Source organism: Hetaerina americana, unplaced genomic scaffold, assembly GCF_022747635.1.
Source record: "Hetaerina americana unplaced genomic scaffold, ioHetAmer1.1.p SCAF_2, whole genome shotgun sequence".
In the NCBI taxonomy this organism is placed as follows: Eukaryota; Metazoa; Arthropoda; class Insecta; order Odonata; family Calopterygidae; genus Hetaerina; species Hetaerina americana.
In genome coordinates this window covers 55545794-55573217 of record NW_027286763.1, presented here as the reverse complement: position 1 = coordinate 55573217, position 27424 = coordinate 55545794, and the positions used below count along the sequence as shown (strand labels likewise).

General features: G+C 35.7%; 1 protein-coding gene across 6 annotated transcripts in view; it reads left to right on the top strand.

Annotated features, from left to right (window-relative positions):
- The window catches only part of stau (double-stranded RNA-binding protein Staufen), a 94594-nt gene that overhangs the window by 23949 nt on the left and 43221 nt on the right, over positions 1-27424 (top strand). For 5 of the 6 annotated variants that reach the window (XM_071584591.1, XM_071584596.1, XM_071584594.1 and 2 more), the window contains exons 6-7: positions 7654-7876; positions 9797-10107. In XM_071584591.1, the coding sequence (XP_071440692.1) occupies positions 7654-7876; positions 9797-10107 (534 nt within the window). The remainder of the gene's footprint in view (positions 1-7653; positions 7877-9796; positions 10108-27424) is intronic. The other variant, XM_071584595.1, reaches the window with a different exon arrangement.

Sequence of the window (27424 nt, the reverse complement as noted above, 5' to 3'; positions counted from 1 at the left end):
ACACTTCACATTTTCCAATGTGATTTTTGAAGAGCTTGTTGTTGGCTTTATAATTGAAAACTCAAATTCCAATCGGTGAATTCATTAAATTTATTATCTCCACGTATAATATATTCCGCCAGCAGTTTTTATAAATTTTATGCTGTTGTACAAATAAATGTAGGTATATTTCTATTTAGCTTTCAGATTTCTTCTAATGCCATATTTGTCCCTAATAATTAATGAATTCTACATCGTACGTATACGAGGGTGGCCTGTGAAGTTCTCGACCTGAAAAATTTAGTATCATGCAATGATAAAATTCTTTGTATAAGAAGGTTTAATGCTGACTGAAATTCATTTGAGGATTTTAAAAGTGTATGGGGGCTCTCCTTCAATTTTCAGCGTGAAGAAATGGGTGACTGAGTATAAACGTGACCTTGCAATCCTCCAAGATGATTGGTGTGAAGGATGTTTGAAAAGTGAAATCACACTGAAAATCATCAAAATGTGCATGATATGATTTTGGAAGGTTGACAAATGAAGGTTGGTGACATTGCTATAACTATAGGGATGTCAAATTAATATATAGGATAAAGTTTTCTTAATTAATTGCTAATGACAAAGTTTTGTGTGCGATGGGTGCCGCACATGCTCGCTCTGGACCAAAACTGCATTTAGGCGAAGCTTTCCAAATAGTGCTTGGCACGCTTTATGAAAATCAACGGTGATTTTCAGTGTTGATATGTAATAATAGATGAAACATGGATTTGCCATTACTCAACAGAATTGAAACAACAATTAGAGGCTGGTTTTCAGCTCCAAAAGAAGCTGAAGACGGTGCCATTAGTAGGAAGGGTCATCATGTCAGTTTTATGGGATATGAAAAGAATTCTGTTGATTGACTCTCTTGAAAAAGGCAAAAATATAACTGGAGAGTACTATTCTAACCTTCTAATGAAACGGGATGCAGGAAATTGTGAAAACAGGTCTTGCTTGCAGAGGCAAAAACAGTTTTCCATCAGAATAATGCACCTACCCAAAAAACTGTTTTGGCAATTGGAAAATTGAGGGAATCACACCATGAATTGTTTGAACACCCACCTTATTCCCCGTATTTGTCTTCCTCGAACTTCTATATCTTCTGAAAGCTCAAAATTTTCACTACTGATCAAAGTTTTTTGTCCAGTCAAGAAGTGATTGCTGCTGTAGACAAGTACTGTGAAGCATTTCCAAAGAACAGTACAGATGCAGGATATTAGCCCTGGAACACTGCTAGATGAAATGTGTTAACATTAAGGGCAATAATTTGGAAAAATAAAACTTTCTTTGGAAACATAAATTTTCATTCTCATCATCAGGCCAAGAATTTTTTCAGATCACCCTCGTATAAACGTGCTTCCATGTAAAATGGCAGTCATTCTAGATCTTCAAAGTAAAGGAAAATTAAAATACCCTATTGTTTGCAGAATTCTTAAAGCTTTGTTGAAAGCTTAGAAATATCTATATAAGCAGGAGCTGCAATGCCCGGCTTCCCTGTACCAATTTATTTATGTGCTTGTTACAGGATTTAATTTGTATTATTGACCTTAGATATGTACCTGTGTAAGGTGGTAGTATGATGTTTTGTGTGCGAAACTTAATAGTTCCTCAAAATAAGTACTTTTATTTATATGTAGCATAATTCTGTAACACTGCCGTGGTAACAATCATTGATGCATATAATTTGGTCATTATTGCAATGCAGTTTTATGTAAAACATAATTTGATCATTATTGCAATACATGCAATTTGATTTTGCTGGTTATAATGAACACTGAATTTGAAAAAACGAACTGATACACTTTAAAAATTAAGGCCAAAAAAAATAATTTTAGACCATCAAGTTTTGCAGTGAGAGTTCACGAAAAACTGATGCACTTTTAAAGAAATAATCCGAGGCTATTGAATTTAGCAGCAGCTGTTTTCAATGTATGTAGCATATACTAAGCTGTAGGCATAAATTATAATGCATGTTCCTACATAAATTAATAACTAGGGAAACAATGCGATGGTTTAATTGCCGTTGCTTCTGAAATGAATGAATTGCAATCTAAATTCTGAGTGAATCAGCAATCAAAGATAAGTCAGAAAAAATGTTCGGGGATAAAGTCAGGGAAAAGGGAAGATTCAAGAGAGATGGGAGGAATGTATAGAGGAGCTCTATGGTAGAGACATTAGGCCAGTAAGCTTAGTCATAAAAAGGCAATATGATATAATTGAGGATAGCTTGGGTCCAGACTTACTTTATTGGAAGATAGAAAGGGAATTAAGGAAACTGAAGTCAAATAAGGGTCTGGGGTTAGACAGCATTCCCGCGGAACTACTTTAAAGTTCAGGAAAGTTGGGAGTAAGAGTTTTTGTGGACCTTATGTAATTTGTAGTATTTATGATGGAGGAATTTGGCCTGAAGACTTAGATTCATTTTTGTTCTTATCCTAAAAGAGGGAAAAGCAATGATATGTGAGGGATACAGAACAATAAGCTTGATTTCTCACCTTGCTGAAGTGGTTTCCAGGATCATCAATAAAAGGATGGAAAGGATGGCAAATGAATATTTAAGGATTGATCAGTTTTGATTCAGGAAGGAGAGAGGCATACGTGATGTCAAAGCCGTAATGAGATCACTAATTGAAAGGAGCATAGAATACCATCAGAATGTATATTTCCGTTTTGTAGATTTCAAGAAGGGGTCTAATAAAGTGGATTGGTACAATTAATGAATGTTTTGTCGAAAATAGGAGTACATTGAAAGGATAGAAGACCAATCCAATGTTCAGGTTAGAGTGATGGATGGAGAGTCTGGATGGGTAGTGTTAGGAAGAGGGGTAAGATGAGGATGTCTATTATCACCTGTGCATTTTAGCATAGAGTAGACTTGAGAGTATGATAAAGCTAAACCAGTCATGTAGCCAGGAAAACACAAATAATTGGCTAAGGAATAATATACAAAAAGGATCGATGATACAGATTCATATTTGTTATATTCTGATTAAAATAATGTACTCTAGAGAATTAATAACTTATTTTTTACACTACTAAAGCTATTCATTTGCTCCACTCTAAGGGGAATACGGAATTATCACCACTAATGAATAAGAAGAGTATGAATGTGAGGGATACAATTATGAGAAAGTACAGAGAGTGCAAAAATTTTTAAATTAGAACATTATAAATACTATTAGCAACTTTCTATTTTGTGAAATTGAAAACATTTTAGAAAACCCAGCTATTTCAAACCTGTGTATTCAAAAAAGTATATTGAAGTTTAAAAGCATTTAATTATCTTTAAGATTGTTTTTTTAGGAAGAAAATAGCATGGATAATTGGTAGTTTGCTTTATTCTTGTATGTGGAGGAAATGGTAAAAGTGACATGGGAAGAACTGGAGGTAAGAATGAACATTGGTGGAGAACTCATGAAATCATGAATAGTTAGGTTTGCTGATTGATGATCAAGCTTTAGTTTGCCAGTCAGTTAAGGGTTTGCAAACATTGCTGAATACATTAGAAAGTCAGTGTAATAGGTATGGGATGAGAATAAATATAAGAAAACAAAGGTAATGTGATTTTTGAAAAAGAGGAAGACTAAGTTAAACAATAAAATAGCTATTCATAAACTTGAGCAGGTAGAACAGTTGACCTATCTTGGAAGTGTTTTGGACCAAAATGGTCAAACTAGTTGGGGGGACATAAGGAGTATAATTGCATAAGGCAAAGAAGCTTTCACAAGGAGGAAGGAATCGTTGACAGGAATGTTGAGTAAGGAGCTTAAGAAACGGCTCATCAAAACATTTACACAGAGGGTGTTTTTGTACAGTGCGGAAATGTAATCAATGAAGCCAGATGATGGGCGTAGAATGGAGGTTTTTCAAATGTGGATGTGGAGAAGAGTGAAAAAGGTGCAATGAACAGAAAGAAAAACAAATGTGGAAGTGATGGGCATATTGAGGGAAGAGAGAGAATTGTTGGGAGAAACTAAAATGAGGCAGGAAAGATTGATTCAGAGTGTTTTGATTGGGAATGAGACATTGAAGACCTTGAGAAGGGGGAGAATGTTGGGCGAACAAGGAAGGGGAAGGAATAGGATAGGCATGTGGGATGGAATGAAGGGAGGAAAGAAGGATGTGGAAATGAAGAGGGACTTACTGTAGTGCCCAATTCCAGGTGGTTTTTGGTTAGGCAAGAGAAGTAAACGTATTGTTAATCTTAAGGCTTTCCCCGAATTCTTTCTGATGAAGGTTTGGTGCTGCTTCTGGGAATTAATGTTGTGTATGTTGGCTTGTGGGACAACAGTTTTGCCAGTTTTAAATGTTTTGTTGTACAATTGGTGATGCTGTTTCTAAACCTACCTTAACTGGGAGAATACCCATAGTAATAATAATGTTCTTAAGATTTTTAATGGCAAAAATATTATTTTCTAAAAAACTCATGTCAACCCATCTACAACATACTATTGAGAGTTATCAGTAATATAATAGTACTGATATGATGAATATGTAAATCATTGTCATGCTCCTGTCCGAATTTAATGCAGAAGAATGCATCACTCTCTGTAAATAGAAGTTTTTTTAACTGACATTTCATCTTATTCCATCATATGATACCTCTTCCTGTTGGAACAATATTTGGTTTAATGGACTATTGCTTCAGCACCCATTATTTTAGGATCAAGGTATTTTTGTTGGGGTGTGCTTTTAAACATTGTTTACTAGTCCTTAAATGTACTTAAGTTATGATTAATGCATGCTCTCAACACCACTAACAGTATAGCTCAGGATATGATTCTAAAGTCTGTCTTGAGATCTGGCCAGTCATTAGGGCTGAAGGTTGATGAGGTTCATGTGAAGAAACTAATTCAAGACCTTGGAAGAGGTCTTGAATTAGTTTCAATATGCTGATGAGCTCTAATAATTATAGAGAATAGTTAGTTACTCTGTGGGATGGAACAAGGAAAACTATACAAAAATTTCAGTGTAAAAATCATTTGCCTTGACCGGGAAGGAGAACTATCAGAAACCTGAATTTGGTCCAGAGGCACTGCTGCAAAGCACTGAATTCATGTCAATTGAAGGACAAAGTAGTAGGAGAATTAAAAAATTGCCATCAAAAGAGGGCTTTAGAGACTAGTTCAGACTATAAACGAGGCTATTCAGGGGTGGTGGGGCATGGGAAGGGTAAGATGCAGGTGCATTGAATGGTTGGTTTTATTTTTTCCCTCAAGGTTAGTTTCTCAGAAAGGAGTGGCAAAGGTTGTGGATACAATTGCTCGTTACATAGGGTCATTTTGGGGTCTGCCAAGTGCCTTCTTATCTTGATTTGCTTGATAGCATCCATTTTTAATCCTTCAGGAAGGATATGCGTTATTTCGGGGAATAATAGTTGCTATTTTGGTTGAATTCTATGAAATGTTTTGCGGAGAGGGAATTTGGAGTTCTAATTTATGTGATGAGTAGTGTTCTTTGGCTTGTGTCATGAAATTCATCCCTGTTCGACCGACATAAGAGATGTTGCATCTATTACATTTCAGTTAATAAATGCTCTGTTTGAGAAATATGTCCTGTTTGTCTTTGCCATTAGCTATTATTTTGGAGAGAGCAAGGGGTAGGTAAAAGGCTGCTTTGACTGAGGTATGTAGGATATTGGAGATCTTACAGGAGATATCACCCTTACAAAATCTTTTAATATGGAAATCAAATACCTCTGCTAAGGGAAACCGGAAAACTTAAGAGTATATTCAGAAACTAAGTATTGCATAAAAAGTTAAAATTAGAGTAACCTCATGGGATTTAAAAACAAATATTTTCATTCAATATAATAGCAAATTCCAAGAAACTGCGGGAGATACTGCAACAGTAACTTTTAATGTAGTCATCCATTAAATGGGCACTACAATGCAACAATGTCAGAGTAAAAATCAGTCACGTTGACTGTGATTCGAATTTGGATCCCTCATTGTCTGGCTGAGTGTGTTAGCCAGTTAAGCTACCGTGGCATCCTCTTACCCTCGGAGGTTTTGGAGGCTTTAAAGGGAACAATATGTTGTGACAAAATACCTTACATACCCAGTCACAGGCATTTGTAGTTTTGTACGATGCGCCACAGTCCACGAGGTTAAAGCCAACTTCAAACACTATGGATGGTTTACCTTTGACAAATCCATGAAACTGTGGGAAATGCTACGACAGTAACTTTTGACAGTCATCCGCTAAATGTGCATTACAATGCAACGATTCCATAACAGTATTATAGCATTTAAACGGAATCTTCAGAACAAGGAAACAGGGCAGCTGAAAGGCATTTTGGCTCTTGATTGAGAAAATGATATGAGAATGGAGGAAACAGAAGATTGGTTTAGTGAATGCAGATACGAGTTAAAAAACGTAACATTCATGTGCCCTTAAATGTCCAAAGCTTAAGGAACAAGTGTAAAGGTGGTCTTTAGAAGAAATCTAGTTCGCGTGGGATCAGTTCAAGGTCCTTTATGACAGGTCCTTCAAAATCTCCTCAGCAGTCTCCAATAACATTTCTGATTATGAAAAAGACTTTCCATGAAGGTGTTTATTCATATTGGGGGGACAGTAAAAAGTCATGGGGCCGCAAGACTAAAGAGATTTTGGGGAACCCTTTTAAACCTGATTTTCATATGATATTCGGCAAAGAGCATCTGCGATGTGCCATCATGCATTATTCTGATACAACATCCAGCCTTTTGCCTTGAAATGTGCCATTTGGTGATCGATATGGTCTTGGGAGAATTTTAAGTGCATCCCTATTTTCTGCTCAATTTACAATTGTGAGATGGTATGACATACTGATACATCTTGCCCTAAAAATAAAAAAGTGAGGTAACCTTAACTTTCCTAGTAGAAGGGCCCACTTTGGCTTTTCTTTGTGTATGTGATGCCAGAGATTTCCACACGCAACTTTGCTGTTTGCTTTTAGAATGAAAATTTTATAACCAATTTTCGACTGTGAAAATGCCTACCTATAAACATGCTGTTATTGAAATATGAGCGGTCTCGAAACCTACTGAGCCCAAACATGTGTCGTATGCAATTTTCTGTTACCAATGCGTGGGTATCACCCATTAAATTTTCAATAAATAATCCAGATTGCACTCTTAATTTAATTTGACATTCCTCTCAAAATGGTAGTAGTGGTGTCAATGTTTACTTCCGTAAGAGCAGTGACTGGAGCCCAGTGTGAACCTTCCTTAGAAGTTAATGGTCTCACCTCTTTAAATATTTTTAATTTCTTTAACCGTACTATAGGGAAGAACAGACTCTCCATAAACCTCCTGTAGCATTTCATAGGCCTCTGCTGATGACTTCTTCAGGTCTAAGCAAAATTTCAATGCAGCATATTACTGAACACATGTTACCTTGATTATTATAATAGGTAAACTTACCTTACCTTACTAAAATGTTTCAACTTACAGAGGTAGCCGATGACCAAAATGGCTTGCTTTTATGATGCATTCTCTTTGTGTTGAATTAGTAAGGTAAAATGCCAGGAACAAATTTGTGGTAACACAATAAAAAATTGCTGCTTAGAAAGAGTAGTATGGCTCTAATTTAATTTTGACCACTTTGGATTTACAATGGCTGGAATTTCCTTGGTTCTTTCTATAATAGATCCAACATCAGTACAGACTCACAAATGAGACAGGGCCAGCACACAAGAAAAAATTCACTGTCATGCTGCAACTGGGTGGCGAGGAGTATGAGGCTGAGGGTCACAGCATCAAAAAGGCACAGCATGCTGCTGCGGCACTTGCCCTTAACTCCACCACACACCGTCACCCTCCTCCAAGGTCTAACACTGCCCAGCGCACAGGAGCTCCTCGTCTTGGAAAGAGTGAGTAAACTTAATTGGTACTGTTATATAACTGAATACATTTCCTTACTAAAGTGATAAATAACTGTCATAGAATTGTTTATTGCAAAATGTATGACATAAAATTGATGTATGGACCATTCCCACGACCTAAGTATTGTGTGTTTATCTAAAAATATTTATGTGTCCCAAAATATCTGTATGTTAACATAATTCTTATGATAATGAGCTATGATGGCTAATGGCATAGCTCATTGACTGTAATAAACAACTTGAAAATGGCTTGCTATCTTACAGGGTCCGTACGGTAAGTATTGGGCTGGTTTCAAAAATCACAATTTATTGCAGTCGTCATTACAATTACTTAATAATCATCAAAATACATTCCTCCTGCATGGATACACTTAGTTCGGTGCATTTGCCACTCGTCAAAAGCCCGCTGGAAGTTGGTTTCTGGAATACTGTTGAGAGCCTTTGTCATCGCTGCTTGAACCGCCTCGATGGAGTCAAACCGATATCCTTTGAGCTCCCTTATTATTCACGGAAACAAGAAAAAGTCAGGTGGAGCCAGGTCGGGGCTGTAGGGAGGGGGTGAGGAAATCTTCATCTGCTTAGACGCAGTCCAAAATTTCTTGCAAAATTTTCACCTGCGACAGTTTTTGTTCCTCGTTCAAGACTTTCGGCACCAGCTTTGCGTACATTTTCCTCACCCAAGATCCTCTGTTAAAATGGTGTGGACGGTTCCGACTGAAAGGCTGGTCTCCTCACTGATAAGGACGATGGTTAAACGCTTGTCAAAGTCCAAAACTTTTTTTACTTTGGCCACCTGAGCATCTGTTCGAGCGGTCATCAGGCATCTGATGTGGTGCTGGTCTTCAACGAGCTCCCGGCCTTCCTTTAACATTTTGTGCCACTCAAAAACTTGTGCAGCTTAAGGTATCATCCCCATAAGCTTGTTTAAAGAGTTCAAGGGTCTCCGTTATGGATTTCCTGAGTTTAATGCAAAACTTCAGAGCATAGCGTTGCTCGATGGTGCGCTCCATGCTGGCGCGATGACACCACAAACAATCACACGTCAAAAAAATTCACCTCCTGTCTCAACGCATGCTCGGTAGAGCAGTCCCCCACCTGAATGGTGGGGGACTGCTCTACCGAGCCAACCGGTCGGACCCCCATCTACCACTGCTCTGTTGAGGCTGCAGCAAACCAGTCACAATACTTATTGAATGGACCCTGTAACAGTACTTTCTATGCTTTGAAAGTGTTTTGAAAAGGTAACTTATGTTACCTGGGTGTGGTACAAATTTATAGAATTCTAAAATTACACACATAACTTGGAGGAATACCCAGGCCAGTACAAACTTTATAATTCTGTACTTATCTTTACTTTTATGAATATTTAAATCTGCTGCATATTTATATATAGAGGCACTGATGTTATTTGTAACTTTAGTGATGTTTCATTTTTAATGTTTTAAATATTTTTAATTCATGCATGTAAGTTAATATAAAAGTCAATGTGAATGATGATAAGTATTTTCATTTTAATATGCTATGATTGGAAAATTAAGAGAAGGGAGTAAATAGTGAAGACATAAAGGTCGCCCTTAGCTAAACTTGAGTCTTTTAGATGGTGTGTAGTTCTTGCTGATGCAGGTGATTCTTGGGTGTAAATATTCTCATTAAATCATTGAGTAATGTGGTACATTTAGCTGTGATTTTAAGTTAATTTCTGATGTATAGCAGTTTTATTGCTATCAAGTGTTTTGGTATGTTACTGAATGGCAAACTTTTTTCTTTACCCATGTTATTGAAATATTTTATTGTCCAATGCCTAGAGCCCATATTTTATACTATGTGATATATTTTTCAAGTTTATGATGTATTTTGTTTAGTCTAATATGTTTTTATATCTTGTGATTATTCTAATGCCTCATCCAGGTAACATTACTCCAACAGTGGAATTAAATGCTCTTGCCATGAAGAGAGGTGAACCTGCCGTTTACACGTTCCTGGAGCCACCACATCTTCCACCTCACTACCCAATGCATCACCACCCACCTCCACACCACCCTCACCCACCTCCACATCACCCTCACCCTCCTCATCCACCCCATCCACCCCACCCTCCGCATCCGCCTCACCCGCCCCACCCTCCCCTTCACCATCCTCACCCTGCTCCAATTCCACCACCTCATGTATCGCAATACATGCCTCCTCAAGGATTGAACTATCGTGGGATATACAGCCAGGTTAGTGCCTTAATGAGTTTTGTTATCCTTTGACCAACTTATTTGTAGCATTGTGCCAGGGTTTGTCTGCTCCCCTGGGCATTAAAAGTTATGATACAGTTGTCTGATAAAGGTGAGGAATGTTTTCAAAGCCCTTGACCTCGCAAAAATGGCAAGAATTTTCCAAGGAGGATGTCGCTGACTCCCCCCTCCCTCAATATTGCTTCCAGCTTATTTTAATCCCATGGCCATGTGATAAGGGCAAAGTATGACAGTCATTGCCCTCCAGGTTCCCTACCATGGTGTAGAGTTCTCAAGACTGTCTTAAAAATATTTACTTTTCAAGGATCACGTTAAAATGATCATTAAAAGGTGAGTTGTTGACTTTTAATTTGCTGAAAGTTGAGGCATGTAGTCTAATATAAAATTGCTAATCATGTGTGACATCATGGTAAAGTTCTTCTGAGAAATCAGAGCTTAAAAGCCTAGTTCATTGAAAGAAAATATGAATGTCTTGGTTGTAACTAAATTCTCCCTAGAAGCCTTACAACATTTATGCAAAGCTTTCTTCTTCTAAAGAGCAAAAGTTTTCAAGATTAGTCGTTTTGGATCCATGACAGAGTCTTTTGTATATGGAAGTGGTATATAAGTTTAGTGAACATAGAATTGGCCTATTTGTTGGGAAGTCATCAGTGCTTAGTCATGATGCAGTCTGTACTGTGTTTCTTCTAATGGCTTTAAATATAATTTGGGGATATTCAAGGGCCTGCAGATTTGAAAACAGTTGCTTAATATTACCTCAAGTTCTTCATTCTTGCATTAATTGCATGCATAGTTTTTGTCTTTAGAAAGTTGATATTCAAAGGGAATATGTGAAATATGAGAATAAACTCAGTAAAAATATTTAAACATTGCTCTAAAATATAATTTGTTAATATTTGTCATTTGTGATTAGAATTGAGTCATTTCAACTTCCTTCACTCTTGTGATGGCAGAGTAGTTGTAATTGAAAAGAAAAATATGTATAATTGATGTTTGCATTATGTGTGAAAACTTAAAAATGTCATTGACTTTTTAATGAAAAACAAGTCAATGAGATTGTAATGATAATAATTGAATTCTTGTGGAAACTCGTTGAAGTATTAGGAATAGGATAGGAATGCATTCAATGCAAATTTTCTTTTAATTCATTCAAATCTGCATTATGTCTGTGCTCTTGTCGCTATTTTCTCCTATTTACTTTCCATTGTTTTTGTTGAAGGCAGTTCTATGAATTGAAGATGCTGGTTTTTATATTTTTAGTATTGCTTTTGGTATATAGGACGGTGAAGTCATGTTCTGGTTGTAATACCCCAGGTATGTGCTGAAAACTGCATTTTAAATTTCTTATGCCTGACATTTAAAAATTTTTTGTGATTGAATTCATGCATAATATAATCATTATTTGGTGTGACAAAGAGTAATATATTGGTCTGATTCATAAATTTTTCATCGGTAAATGAGACCATTAACTTGCATTTGATTATTACTTTTTGATATTATGCAAGAAGCAGCAAATACTCAGCTTTTGAAAGCCTGTAATGCAGAAATATTTTTTGTTTCTCAAAAGCATGATATCTGAAAACTTCTCAAGGTAAGAAGAGTTTTTATCTCAAAATTTGAGAAGCTAGGTATTTTGAACCCAATATTGCAAATCTTACTTCATTGGTATTGTTGTAAAAATAAACAGAATTGCTCAAGAATGTTAATGGAAAATGATTTTCTTTGATTATGATCGTGATGTATGCCAAAATGCTGATTAGCATATAATTGCATATAATGGTATTCTCATGATTTAAATTAATTTATCCAAAAAAATTAATTTGTTATCAAAGGTATAAATAATGTTTTGCTTCTTCAAATTTTACATTTGCATCTAATTCTGCCTCAATCCCTTGGAATAATTCAATGAGTCTATTAGACCTACTGAATGTCTTAAGTTAGTTTTTCTGCATATATAAAAGTGTAATTATACAAGCCTCATAATCAAGTCTGGCTTGTAAAATAAGCTGTATTGTAAAGATTAATTGATTTTGCCTGAATAATTTAAGAGGGTATAAAGCCATTCAGGTTAATTAGCGGCCCTGATTGGTGGTTCAGTTAGACTTTGTTGGTGAATAAAAGAGCCAGAAATATATGGAGAGGTGGTTACATTTAATTTGCCTTGTCTGTATATAGTCATTTACCCACTTTGGTGTGCGAAGAATTCAGGGTGTCCACCAATTGGAAATAATAGGAAAAGAAAGGGTAACTCTCAGGGACTTCGACAATTGTGAAAAAATGGGATTATCCTGTCATAAGGGAATATTTATACTGTTGCATATCTGTTTTAATTTGACTAATTAATAAACTATCATCCCAACATCAGTATGAGGGGTGCTATTTTTATATTGAGCCTTGACAACACTAAGTGCTTTAGGTGCCATCTGATGTTTCCATCTGAAAGTTTGATCCTTTTAACGTTAACTTACTTCAGAACATTTTGTCATTTGATCATAACTTGTGTTGTTTACAGTGACTCAAAAATTTTGTCTCAGCGAAAAAATGGAGTTAACTTGTGAACATTTTTGTGCAATGATTTTTTAAGACTTCCAACGTGGATTATGAAGGCAGGTGCATTGAACAACTCACTTCCACTTTTGGCAATGAAGCCCCATCCTTTGCCACGGTGAAACACTGGTATAAAGAATTCCATCATGGCTGCTATTTTCTCAGTGACGATATTCGGTCGTCCTAAATCAGTTGCTGTTCCAGAAAGCATTGATGCTGTGCAAGAACTAGTAAAGTAAGATCGTCATGTGACTTAACGTGGGATTGAGGTATCCTTGGGAATTGGTAGAACGAGCATCAATAAGATATTGCATGAACATTTAGCTGTGAAAAAAATTGTTCGCTTTGGATCCTGCATAATTTGACAAAAGCTCGAAAAGATGCTTGTGTCATTTGGTGTAAAGAAATGCTCAACAAATACAATCGTGGTGCATCAAAAGCTGTTTATGTAGAACATGTACGCAGGTGACGAATTTTGGATCTATGCGTATGAGCCCGAAACAAAACAGCAATTCGCTGTATGGGTCTTCCAAAACGTTCCAAATCCTATTAAAAGGATTCATGTGCAAAGTATATTGAAGCAAATGATCACCTGTTTTTTGGGAATAACTTGACATGTGGCAACCATATCATTAGATCAACGTAGAACCATGAATGCTGAATGATTCTAGTGCTTACCTCTAGCTCATGGTTTGTAAGTATCAAAGAAACTGAATAGAATGATTAACAACGTACAAAGTTCCATAGTTGCTGATATACTGAAAACAAAAAAACCACTTGTAGGAAGAATTAATTCTTAAAACAGGAAAGGACATTTTTCATTTCTTTTCTGAAGTGCCCATTAAATATTTGCTCTCAAAATTACTTCTACAAATGTGGACAGATTGACCTTTTGTTTCTCTCACACTCTGCTGGAAAAGTATATTTGTGGGACATAAATATAGATAAAGTAAAAAAATGCAGAGTGAAAAATCTCACTCTTTCCCACTAAATTATGGATCTATTGTAGTGTACATGTTGACTCAATTCAAAAACAGCTCAAGGTCAGTGAATTTTTAGACCCAGAGGGCACTTCCTTCAGTTATATCTTGCAAAACTCGTGGATTGTCTATAGATTTACCCCCGATATAAAAATATTATTCCTCATGAAAATTTTCAAAAAAAAATCCAGAAAAATGGAAACTGCAGATTTTTCATCCATAGCTTGGTGGACATCCTGATCAAAAATTTTTTGCACGTCTACTGTTTCACTATATTATCTTTATATTTAGTTGAACTGCCATCGAGGTTTAAAAAAAATGGTCGTACATCTTGTCCATCATAGAGTAGGATGGTTACCTTCGTAGTGATGTAGCTCTATCAGTTCTTAATATTTGCTCACTTATAAATGCATCATTGTAATATTTGATTGTGCATATGAGAATGGAAATATGCTTTTTAAAAGTAAGTCCCTGCATGAAGCTAAATGCTAATGTTTGCATGCATATTTGGTCCAGTTTCTTTGTTTGCTGGCTGTTTAGTTCTAATCCAGTTAGTTTCAAACCGTACTACTACTTCATTAAATGAAGAACACAATGTATTTTTCCACTGGTCTTCATACATTGTGTTCTTCATTTAATGAACATGAACTTCCTCAAAGTTCAGCCAGAAACCATGAAATACCTACTACTACTTCTTAGCACGCCCACAGCTTTAGTAGTCGGCTACATTTATTAGAGAAAGTGATTAAAATAAATCAGTTTTGGCAGCAATTTAAAGTAGACATTAACATGAATTATGGCACTTCAAAAAATTGATGTTAAATTCATGATAATTAAGAGCTTGACTAACTGCTTTGCTTCAATTCTAGTCGATAAAATAAAATCAATTATGCAGTCAAATCAAAAGTGAAAATTTCCTTCATAAATCCATTGGTTTGCCAAAATATGTAAATTTTAAATGAAATAATCAAATAACTTATGATATGAATATTAGCTTATGTGACTTCCAGGATATATGGTGATTAACAAATGGAATTGCAATGCTGTCAATGGTGGTAGATAAAGCAAGCATGGATTCAATGATGAATTCTGCTGAAATGCATGATGATTTTATTAATGGTGTTATATTGTGGTCTTCAATTGAAGGATGGCTATGAGCACTCTCAGATAAAGCCAAAAGGTTATGGGTAAGATGCTAATGTGCTAATAACTAGATCAGAGGCTGAAGGTAGAAAAATGTAATAACCTGCATGAAGATGGATGACTGGGTGAAAGTGCAAGTACTTCAGCCCCCCAGAGAAATTAAAGTTTCCTATTAAGAACAGATAGTAGCTATTTTCCACTAGATAAGTTTAATTGTATGACCGGGTTTTGATATATGACATCATTTTCAGGTCACCCACAAGAAAGGTACACTTAAACCTGTGGTGGAAAATTGCTACTATCCATTCTTTATTATGTTCAAATTCCACCACATCACACATGGAACTACTCGCGTCATTTAAAGGTTCCTGCTTGAGTCCCGGGCTAATAAGAGAGTGATGAAAGATTATTAATGATACAAAAAATATCCATTGATAACATTTAAGTGACGTATAGCTTAAACATATTATCTGAAAGTTAAAAAAATAAGTAATTTTACTGAAGATTTTTTACATATGACATCCCTTTCTTTCCCAATCTTTTAATAATAAATTTAAAACACTTTTAAATCTGTTTTGTTTGGTACATTGGTGGATTTGTTATGAATTCTGCAGTGCCATGAAGAACCTCAGTTCTTCTATGGTTAGCAAAGATGAAGTTATGCTGACCTAATGGAGCGTTGAGAATAATTTATGTTTACATTTGGAATTGACTAGATCATAGTAATTCTTTGAATCAGGTGGTCCTTCTATCAAGAGATTCATCATTCAGGAGGAGAAAGATGAGTAGAAAGAATGACAGAAAATGAAAGGCTGGGATGAAAGATCTAAATGATAGTGGGTGGAAATATTGATTCTCCAATAAATTTTATTTGTGAATTCAGCATTGTTTCTTCGATAGCATTCAAAAATGCATACACACCCACATATTATTCCCTTCTGAGATGAGCAGAGTCAAAAAAGTCTGATTGCATGCAGGGGTGTGTGAAGCAGGATTTTTTCCACTTAAGTAAATTCATGAATCTAATCTTAAATGATTCTTGATTAACAAATTGAATTATCCTATTTTTTTCTCTATGTACCTTCTTAATTAGCTAATAATTAACCATTTGTTGCGACATGAGATTCAGGAATGGCTACTGGTGGAGTAGGCAGCTAGCCAATAATGAATATGATAGCATAATATTACAACTGACAAACATTTTTCCCTATTTTTTTCTGAAACCAAAATTATATGTTCAACGAAGAACAGGGGCATTTTTTCAATACTATTCAATTCCTTGCATTGAATCACATCAACCATCAAGGGTTAGACTGGAAATCATTCCATACATCTAAAACTGAAAGGACAGTTTGCGCCAGTGACATAGAACCAGAAATTTGATTATTCTGACCTCTTACCCCAAGTAATGTTCCAAACCCTCATTTGCTGTGCACAAATTCCATCTCCCATTCCAGTTCGAACTTAATTTTCTTTGGTGAAGTCATCAATTTTTTACTATTTGGTATTCATAACTCTTTGCAGGTTTCAGTTTTGAATTTATCACTGTTGTCAACTATTTTAGGAGGTGAATTTTCACTTTTTGTGGAATTGCAATTTGATTTCTTAGGTTACTATCCAGTTTTAGATGAGCTTCTTATGTTTTATTAATTCACAAATAAAAGTGATCCCTCTACCTCATGGAAAGGGGAGCTCTGATACTCCTTTTGCTGCAATCAACTTATTCTGAAAATTATCATACTTTCAAGAAAGGTAAGAGGTGGCAAGTGAGGCTTATCATTTGCTGTGAGGTGTACCCATCTTTATATTGAAATTCATGCCTCCTATATAATGTAAAATTATACAGAATCATCCTTGCTTCATCAGTTGTTTCAATTGGTAGCGACTTATAATAGAAGCTTATAATTAATCTTAAATTATAATTCAGTGACTCTGCTGTGACTTGAATCTGCTAACCATTTTTACGATATGTGTGCTTTGAAGAACCTCTACAGTGAATGCATTATGTCATCACGGACAGAGTTGATATGATAACTGGAGGTGCAATCTTTTAAACCAATGCCTTTTAGATATTTTTAATCGCTAATCTTCCTAGAAAAATTGGTAATTACATATCACACATTCCATGATGCTTGATATATGCAAACACAATTACTAATTTTTTTCATAGAAATTTGGCCTGCAAGAGAGTTTGCATGCGTGTAATTCTAATTTCAGTTAACCAATCATTTTCCTTGTGATTTGAACCTTGTGAGTGTCAAAAGGTTTGTTTCAGAATCCATAATGATGAAGCTTTGCACCCCCTTAATTTAAGCAATTTCTGAGGTATAACTCCTGTTTGCTTTGTTCTTCCATGCTGACTTATCATGCATGCGTCTTTTGCCTCTTGTCCCATTCAATTATTTTACATATGGTCTTATTTTCCTGGGATTTCTAATATTTGTTATTGATTTTCTTTGGCTGAATTCACCTGACTTTCATCTTCCTTTTACACCATTCACAGTTTGCATCTGTCTTCTTTCTTCGTCAGTTACCAGTACATAAAATCTTTATTCTTGCAGGACTCACTCAGCCAAGCTCAAAAATAACCCTTTTTGAGACAAACATCACTTTTTGATACACAGTGGAACCTTGTACAATGAGCATTATTCGTCCTATGATCTTTCTCAAAAAGCAAAGCAATCATTTGGTGAAAAAATTTATGCATATAAATTAATGTCAAGTATGATAATGCATCAAATTCCAAGGAAAATAAATTATATACAAGGTTTATTCAAAGAAAATTATGCATAAATTTTTTAGCATCTTGGTTCATTTTTCATCTTTTCTTCTATGGTGGAATGAAGTAACCAGGAATGCAAACTCGATTTGTAAAAATAAAAAAATGTTTGAATTATTTTTATTTAGCCGTATAGAGACATTTGTTTTTGCTGATGCTTCAAAATTTTGGAAAAATATGAGTTTGGAACTTTACACTTGAAGGCTCTTGGAACTTTTGGATGGTAAACAAGCAGGGGTTTAATTTTGAAATTATCACTAGCAGGGACAAAAAATAGCAACATGAGATGGCCTTTCACTGTCTTGTGGCCGGGCAATGCATTTTCGTCTGCTGTAACCTGTACAAATATAAGTTTGCTTGGGTATCTTCTTCCAGAAGAGACCCATCTCGTCACAAAGAAAAACCTGTTGCAGTAGGTAACCCCCAGGATCAATGTGCTTCTTGAAATCATCAATGAAGTTCTGTGCTGCCTTAGAGTCGGAGCTTGCTGCTTCACCATGCCTCACAATGCTCTGGATGCCGGTTCGTCTCTGAAACTTCTTGATCCTCGCATAGCTCCCCTTAAATACTTAGGCCGTTGATGATCCTGGCATCCTTTTAAAAGTCACTTTCATCTATTAAAATATTAAATTCTCATTAATAGCATCACTTTGCAATTGCTTTTCATTTATTCACATGAGAAGCAACCTTTCAGCATCATTTAGAATATGTACCCGTTGTATAGATATTCTTGTCACTCTCTTTGAAGCATCTATCTCCTTCATTTTGCCCTTGTTCTTGAAGGAAATGCAAGTCTTTGATTTCGACCAATATTTGATGTCCACGCTAGATCAGCCATGCTCACACTTTGGTCTCACTCTTCAATGATTTTATTTTTAATTTCTACAGTTATTTTTATTTCCTCATGGCTGTCTTCTTGCATATTTTTATTCAGGGACATTTTGAAAACGTATTTACATTATATTATTAAACTTCTAACAAAAAAATCGCAATAATGTCTGAACTTAAGTTTGGAAAATGTGTAATTACTAGCAACCCAAAGATGCTAGCAGGATGAGTGCTAAACACCATCTGAAGTAGCAAGCACACAAATATTCTGGAAATTCCCCCCTCCTTGTTACTCATTATGTGAAAATTCACTCATCAAGTGAGTCATTTATGGTCAAAGTAGTGTTGCTCGTTATGCAAATTACTCACTGTGCGAGGTACTCATTACATGAGGTTCCACTGTATTCCCCATACTATCACATACTATTCAGCTGGAGTGGCAAAACCTTTTACTCTCTTGGTTTGTACTGTTATACAGGCAGTTATACAGGCCTGTATTTACAAGCAATTTGTCAGCTTATACAAAATCATCCACTTGTTTCACTATTTGCATTCCTTCTTCCCATTCTTCTCATCCTTCACAACTACCCTATGTCTCATGTCTTAGTTCAGATTGATTGCAATGAAAAGGTCACTTCATTCATTCAGAGCTGCAGAAGACACCACCATGCTTACTCTCTTAGTTAGCCAACCCTTGCAAGTCTAAGGCCCTCAGTGTAGTTAATCTTGAGATGGCTTAAATACCCATCCTGCCAACTGAAATAGTGGTGGGGTCTCCATGGACAACTCCCCTCCACTAAATGCACTTTCACATATCTGCTTTCTCCAAAGCAGCCTACTTAAGTCCACCACGTTTCATGCCCCTCTCTTAGACATCAGTAAGGGGTCTTGTAACCTCAACAGAGAAAGAATAAAATACACTGTAATTACTCAATCTCCTAGCCAGCTTCTTGCTTTAACATAGAGTTTTTACAGTGTCCATTTGTAGGAAATTCCATCCATTTCATCCTAATTCTTTTTATTGGAGAGGGAAATTAGTGATTAAGTCTGCCATAGTTATGAGCTGTGGAATAAATAGATTCTAATAATTGTTAGTTGTGACACTCCTATCCCTGACAGAATGTTATTAGCTCATGGGAACTTTATTCTTTCATGTTTTTCCTAATTATTTTGAGAACTTTGTGTTGCTCCTTTTTGGAACTTAATCGGTTTTGAATTAGTCTTAACCGTGACTTCAGTCCAGAATCAATTACCAAATGAACTCCTTACCATTAGGATACTACCAATGCATCTTTTTTTAATTGTCAAGGTTGTGTAGTCATTTTGAGGATGAATCAGTATGTATAAAAAAGGAAATGAGTCTTGTGTGATGTAAAAGAAATCAACTTCCATCCATAGTCATAGGAATCTTTTCTTCAGCAAGAATATGAAGTAATAGATATAAAATGAATATCAACGGAAATATGAAGAAGGGGAATACTGATACAGCAAAGTGTTGAAGAAACATCATCATCATCTTCAAGACACTTGGAAACAAAGCCAAGTACAATCTGTATGGAATACTCAAAAATAGTTACAATGACAGTAATCCTCCTGAAGACTTTCAAAGGAGTGTGATGATTGTGATACCAAAGAAGACAAGGACTGAGGAATGTGAGGAACACCGAAACTTGAGTCTTGTATCACATACATCCGAAATACTTACACAAATAATAAGTAGAAGGATGGAGAAGAAAATTGAAGATAGCCTACCTGAAAACCAATTTGGCTCTATGAAGAACAGAGAAACCAGGGAAGTCAAACTCTGTCTGAGAATCATGATAGAGAAAATGATACATGTGAACAAGCAACTGTATGTGGGATTTGTGGACTTGGAGAAAGCCTTCGACAATGTGAAATGGAACAAGGTGTTTGGACTGCTGGAGAAACTCTAATAGATAACAACGACAAGAATAATCTATCAGCTGTGCAAGAAGCAAGTAGCCACTTTGCGAGTGAGAGATGAAAGTTTTATTGAGGCTAAAATGCACAAAGGAGTTATACAAGGGTGCAACCTCTCACCTGTGTTGTTCAACATGTATCTGGAGGAGGCAATAAGAGAAGCGCAAGGCATGGGATTAAATGGAATTAGGATTAGTGGAGAAGAGATAAACATGTTACGCTTTGCCGACGATATTGTAATGATAGCAGAAAACCAAGATAATCTTCAAAGGTCACTACTTTTGGATCAAGTTCTACAAAGATAAAGCATGAAGATAAACAAGATGAAGATAAACAAGATGAAGACTAAAGTCCTAGTATGTGGAAAAGAGAAGCTGAATACAGTAGTCACCCTGGAAAGACAAAATTAGAGCAAGTGTATTCCTTCATCTATCTTGGAAGTGCCTTTGCATGGGATGGAAGAAGTACTACAGACATCAAGCGAAGAATAGCTCAAGCTAAGAAAGTATTCACAGTGAAAAGACAACCGCTGTGTTCTCATAAGATAGAACTACGGACGAGGAAGCAATATGTGAAAACATTCGTATGGAGTGTGGCATTCTATGGATGAGAAGCATGGACCATCAAAAAAGTAGACCAGAAAAGACTAGAAGCCTTAGAAACCTGGTGCTGAAGGAGAATACTGATACTATCAAATTGATGGATAAAATAAGAAATGAAGAAGTATACAGAAGAATAAATGAAGAACGGACCTTATGGAAGACCATAAAGAAAAGAAGAACCAGATGGATTGGCCACATCCGGAGGCACAATGGACTCGTGAAGAAAACGAGGTGTGTCCGGAAAGTATCCGACCTGCATTTTTTTTTAAATTACTTTTTTTATGGTGAGGGTGTTGAGCTCTACAAATTTGCCCCAAGAGGTCAGACGATCAACAAAGAATATTAATTTGAAATTCTGAAAAGATTGCATGATGCCATGAGAAAAAAACGACCGTGTCTCTGGTCAGGCAGTTACTGGCTTCTTCACCATACTAACGCGATAGCACATTCATCAAACCTTGTGCCGCAATTTTTGGCAATACACAAGATTGTACAGCTTTGCCAGCCACCGTACAGGCCTGACATTGCTCCCTGCAACTTTTGGATGTTCCCAAAATTGAAAATGGCACTCAAAGGAAAGCGGTTTGACGACATAGAGCAATGCAACATGCGAGCTGAAGGCCATTCCAAAATCTGCATTCAAGGAGGACTGCTTTAAGATGTGGAAGCACCGCTGGGAGCGTGTGGTTCAATCAAATGGGGACTACTTCAAAGGATGTCATGGCCTGAATCATGAGATTAGCACCAATGTGAAGATATGAACGCAGGTCGGATAGCTTAAGTCCGAAGAAGAAGACCAAGAGATAAATACATGAGACATATAAAGAAGAAAGTACATTGCATAAAATAACTGGAAATAAGTCAATTAGCATCAGATAGGGTAGGATGGAGGGCTGAAGTCAACCAATCTTAGGGTCGAATGGCCAATTAAGATGATAATAAAATATTGCTGTTTACGAATCCTGGATTTATTTAATTCAATGCACTCCAACACTAGCAGCATCAGTTAAAATGTACAGATGCTGACGAAGTGGAACATTGTAATTCAATTTCAGCTTTCCTGAAGCTCATAGACCAATTTTCAAGGGAGTATTGTAAACGTTTAATTATTACCAAAAATAATTGGGATAGAAACTTAATTTTTATTTGTAATTCTTAAGAATTGTCTACATAGTCATCATCCTGAGAAATACATTTCTTTTATCATTTCTTGACCTTTCAAAGGCTAGCATTGTAGAACTCCTCTGATTATGTTGAAAATCATTGTTCCTATTTCTTGAATTAAGTCTTTTTTTGTCAAATCTCTGACCCCACAATGGGTTTTTGAGTTCTGGGAATTAGAAAAAGTCATTTGGGGCGAGATCAGGAGAATAGGGTGGACATGGTAAAATTTCAAAACCACATTGCTTTGATTTCTGTCATTGTGCCATGGTCACGATTGCAGATTACACTGTGTTTGCTTCTGAAAAGCAGTTAGTGGTTGTGGAATCCAGAGTGATGACACCTTTGTCATGTGAAGTTCTTTGTGAATAATTTTATACACACTACCATAGCTAAGATTAGTCTCATTCATGAACATTTGGATGGTTGCTCTTAATCTAATGGGATAAAGCCCTCCACTTTCTTCACTGTGGCAGCAACATCGTGTGTGAGTGATGGTCTTGCACTTCTTGGATTTTTGTCAGGGATATGTGGTTAGTTTGAAAATTCTTTTTCCAACTCACAATTGTGTCATAGAACAAGCTATCATTACCATAAACTGCTATCAGTTCATCATGGTTTTGCTGGACTCTGTATCCCTTCAAATGAAGGAACTTAATCAAACAGTGAGTCTCTATCTTCTCCATGCTGCGAGTTCCTTCAATCTTCAGCTTGCTGAAACAAAGTAAATCAACATTAAATGCTATAATTTACAGAATTATGTACATAATGATCTAGTATTATGCAGAATAAATTTTATCCAAATATCTTATCATTTCTTAGTAATAATGATTTAAAAACAATATGGACATGTATAACCCTGTTCAATGTAACCCTGTCACCGATTCAACCTCTTGTCTCAGCCCAGCATTGCTCAACTTCGGTAATTTAACTAGAACTGATGTTTAAAAGGTGACAATCCAAAGCCAAGATTGAATTTTTGTGAAACTCTATACAAGGGCTTGTGTGTTTACAATATTTATTCAACTTTCTGTTAGAATTCTAGTATTTTACTATTTGAGGCAGCTATAAATGTGAAATAAGAAATGGGGTTAAAAAGACCAAAGTACTAACACTTTTATCTGAAATATTCCTAAAAAGTGAGCTTCAACCTTTAAATTATTGCTCACATTTTGTTATGACTGCTTGCAAAATAGTATGCTTTTGTTCACCTGTCATTAAGTTTCTCAATAAAATGAAAGCTTTAATACTCAAACTCCAATTACTCCTGCTGGTAAAAAAATTGTCCACCCTCATTTCATCCTGGTTGAGAAGTAATGATCTCCAAGGTTAGGCATTAAGGCTGATTTCTCAAATAATTTATGAAAGAAAGGTTGGGAGCATAATCTTCTTCCGTTGTGAATTGAGCTAATGACAGCTTCAGGCAATGAAAGCAAAAATATTCAGTGAAAACTGTCCACTGTTGAAATGGTGCAATCTTGAGGGTGATTTCTCATTTTGAATCTTGCTCATGGGAGAGTCAGGTAATGGAAAACTCGGCAATCATCACTCCAATGTGTGAAACAATCCTTGATAGAAATCTCTATACAATTGTCATCGGTAACTTAAATAATGTTGCAATATTGATTTTTGTGAGACCTCAATGGAAATTTTTAAACATTGGTTCCCATTGTCAATGTCAGTGTTAAAAATTTTGTAATGTTGAAAGTTAAGATGGCGGTCTTTCTGAGAAAGATCAAGTCTGATGAAATTTTAATATTTTGAAGACTTATGTGAAAGAAATGAGATTTTCAATATCCTATTTCACCACTATTCCATTCATCACTCAACTATGGAATTTGTCATTTGTGACTAATTCATTTAGAACGTTTCATTTGTTGAAAGAGTAAAAAGTTTTTAGAATTTAACATTCCATAAGTTTTCACTGTTGGGGAATCTGAAATTTGCCAAATGATTTCCTGTCATCCTTGATTTTCTTTTAGTTAAATCGGTTTGTTAACCTTATTTGTATTTGAGGTGGGAAATATTCTTCATGTGAGATGCTGAGATGATATAGGTTTACTAGTTAGGGCACCCAAGTGGCTATAATAATTTAGAAAGATTTTGAAATTAGGAGATAACAAATTTTTGCATTTCAATTTCGAGTTGACACTAGCAATGAACCGTGAACAAAATGGCCACTGCTAAATGGGTTTTAGGACATTATGAAATGAACAACATAGTGATGTCATTATACATGTAATACAACTATGTGAGACCAAATGGATATCATATTAAATGGTATGCAACAATTTCAGAGCGTAAAAATCATTCGCCTTGACTGGGACTCGAACCCAGATCCCTCAATATCCGGTCGAGTGCTTTAGCCACTTAAGCTACCGAGGCGCCTCGGTAGCTTAAGTGGCTAAAGCACTCGACCGGATATTGAGGGATCTGGGTTCGAGTCCCAGTCAAGGCGAATGATTTTTACGCTCTGAAATTGTTGCATAAAAATGCACATTAGCGGATGACTCCGTTAAAAGTTACTGTTGCGGCATCTGCCGTAGTTTCTTTGAAATATTAAATGGTGTTGACATCGCTATATCTGTGTCATATTTGATCCAAATACCTAGTGTCTATGTCATGGTAATTTATTGTAGGACTCATGATTGCTTACAAAGTGCAGGTGTGACACTTCCTCAGGTGTTTTTCTCCTTAGGATATATACAAGCAATGCTAGAGTTTGGAACTTATTTATAATTATTTCACCTTGCCTATCTTACAGTGGACCACTACTTACTACTTACTGGTGTATGTTTTAATGCAGCTATAATGGTAAATTTCACGATGTAAAACATACCACTGTTTTGCCATCTGGCTGAATAAGCCACATTTCTGATGAGTTAATTTAATTCATTTGCAAGTACACCAAACTGAATTCATAACTTAGTATATGATGTTGTTAGTCAATTGTTCTGGTAGCCCATTGTTATTATCATAAATATCTACTCATTGTACCGGAGTTCAAACGGCCATATGATATTTTTTACTTGTTTCAATAAGTATTTTATTTTTCTCTCATTAATTTGTATTTATTTTTCCATTTATTTCCTGTGAATCGATTGTATACATTTTATGTAATTTTCACTGCCAGGCATAGGATATTCTAATTTTATCAAAGGAATTCATGAGAGAAAATTTGTGTTCTGACCATGAAAGTTATGTTAACGTTGTGGTAAAATTTCACTTCCTACAGTGGAACAGGAAATCCCATTTTCTTGTGTTGATGTGCAAAATCTGCCATTGGGTCGTTAAATAATAAGGGATTGAAATAGTCTCTTTTAAACAGCCAATCATATTTAAATGGTTTGTTGGTAAAGGAAACCATTGACACTGTCTGGTTTAAAACCAGAGATCTAATTTTACCATAGCATTAGCAATTGGTAGATGTCAAAGCAGTATCTATCTCTTTTATCATCACTTATGTGTCGTTTTTAAGTTTAATTCAAGTTTAGGTTTGATTCAATGTATGCCTCTTCAATATTTGCGTGGAAATAAAAATAATGGAATTAACTATATTCTTAAATTAGTAAACAGGTAGTAAAAAATATACTCCATTTGCTGGTCCTTGGAAAGTACATATAACAAATAAATAATATACAGATTTAAAATATTTTACTGATGTATTTGTATCTTATATATGTATTTAATTTAAAGTCATAAGATTCCTGATATCCAACAATGTTCATATATCTGTCAAAATCTTTTACAGTGTGTTTTTAACAAATTATAATATGGTTAACTCTCAACATCCATTATTACCAATTGCCACCCAGGACCTGACTTATACTTGTAAGGTATGCCAACCCAAGATTCCATGCAAAACCTCTCCCTGATAGTTGAAGGTGGCCATTCAATGGGTAGCTTTGACATTCCTACCACTCCTTTTGGTAACTCTGTCGTGATTGTTGATTCCTGTTTGTCATTGATCAGCAACAGAGGTCTCTCCATTATGTGTGCTAGTGCCACAACTCCATTGTGTAGAATGGTTCATCTAGGCAGTGCAATTGTTGACCCTTCTGCCAAATTTGTTCTGCTGGAAGTTGAATGTTCTTCTATTTTCGGGAATGTTTTGCAATTTATGACCTGAGGCAACGATGCTTTTCTTCATTTCACAAATTTCATTGCTGGTTGTGTTGGCCATTATTTGCTCCCCTTCCTTATTACCAATTACATTATTATTTGCAGTTCTGTGATAGACATATCTCATTTTGCCCTGTTTAGAACGTAATGCTGTGTGGAGACCTTCAGGTACTTTGAGAAATGAGACCTCATTTGACAGTCGTAGTTTTGTTCATAATTGGTGTCTAGATAGAATTTCAGCGGGGGAGCCATCTAGCCCTTTTGCAGGAGTGCTTTTATAATTGCAAAGTAAGTCCCTGAACTCAACATCAGCCTTAGGACTCTTTATCGATATCTGCTCACTGATATGAACACATTTTTGTGCTAGATCATCACACTAATGGTAGTAGTGTTAGCTATTAGTTCATACACATATCTTTTGTTTTTTTAAATTATTTTTTACATTTCCATGTTAAAAGTGATGTAATATGAGCATTAGGCCCCTTGGTAGCCCATGAGTCACGAAGATGTTTTGTAAAGAGTTTATCACAGCTTAATAAGTTTTATTTGTTGAAGTTCTCAATTCTTTCTACTTAAGATAAAAATCAACCAGAAATAGGGGTGTTTGCCTCGCAAACTCAAGAATTTCACATGTCCTTTTTTCTAATGGGTGCTGTAGGATTTCATGAGGCACTAAAGGTTGCTTTAGATTAATTGGTTTGTGTTGTGTGAATATTGCAGATTTAGCATTTCTTAATAAACTTCTCTATGCCTCCTGACATGTCAAACCAGTAAAACAGTTGCCTGGCGTTAGCATGGGTTTTCTCAATATCAAAGTGACCCATCAAAGTTAAGAAGTGAAATTTGTAACCATATATTGACGAATAAGTTATTTTCTGTGTTTATTGTTTGAAATTTTATTTTATAATTTTCATTTTATGTTTTTATGATTTTTGCAATTTTAAATTCGTATGATCATGGATCAATTTCAGCAACGATTTTTGCAATTTTAAATTTGTATGATCATGGATCAATTTCAGCAACGAAGAATAATTATCTTCAATTTATAAGAAATAAATGTAAAAATAAAAGCAAAATGAGCATGTGTAGAATATTAACATAGTAAAATTTTATTCAAAGAGAAGAAATTAGTATGTAGATGGTCCCAAACTCACCTCAAAATGGTAGGCGTTCATACCTTTAACATAAAATAA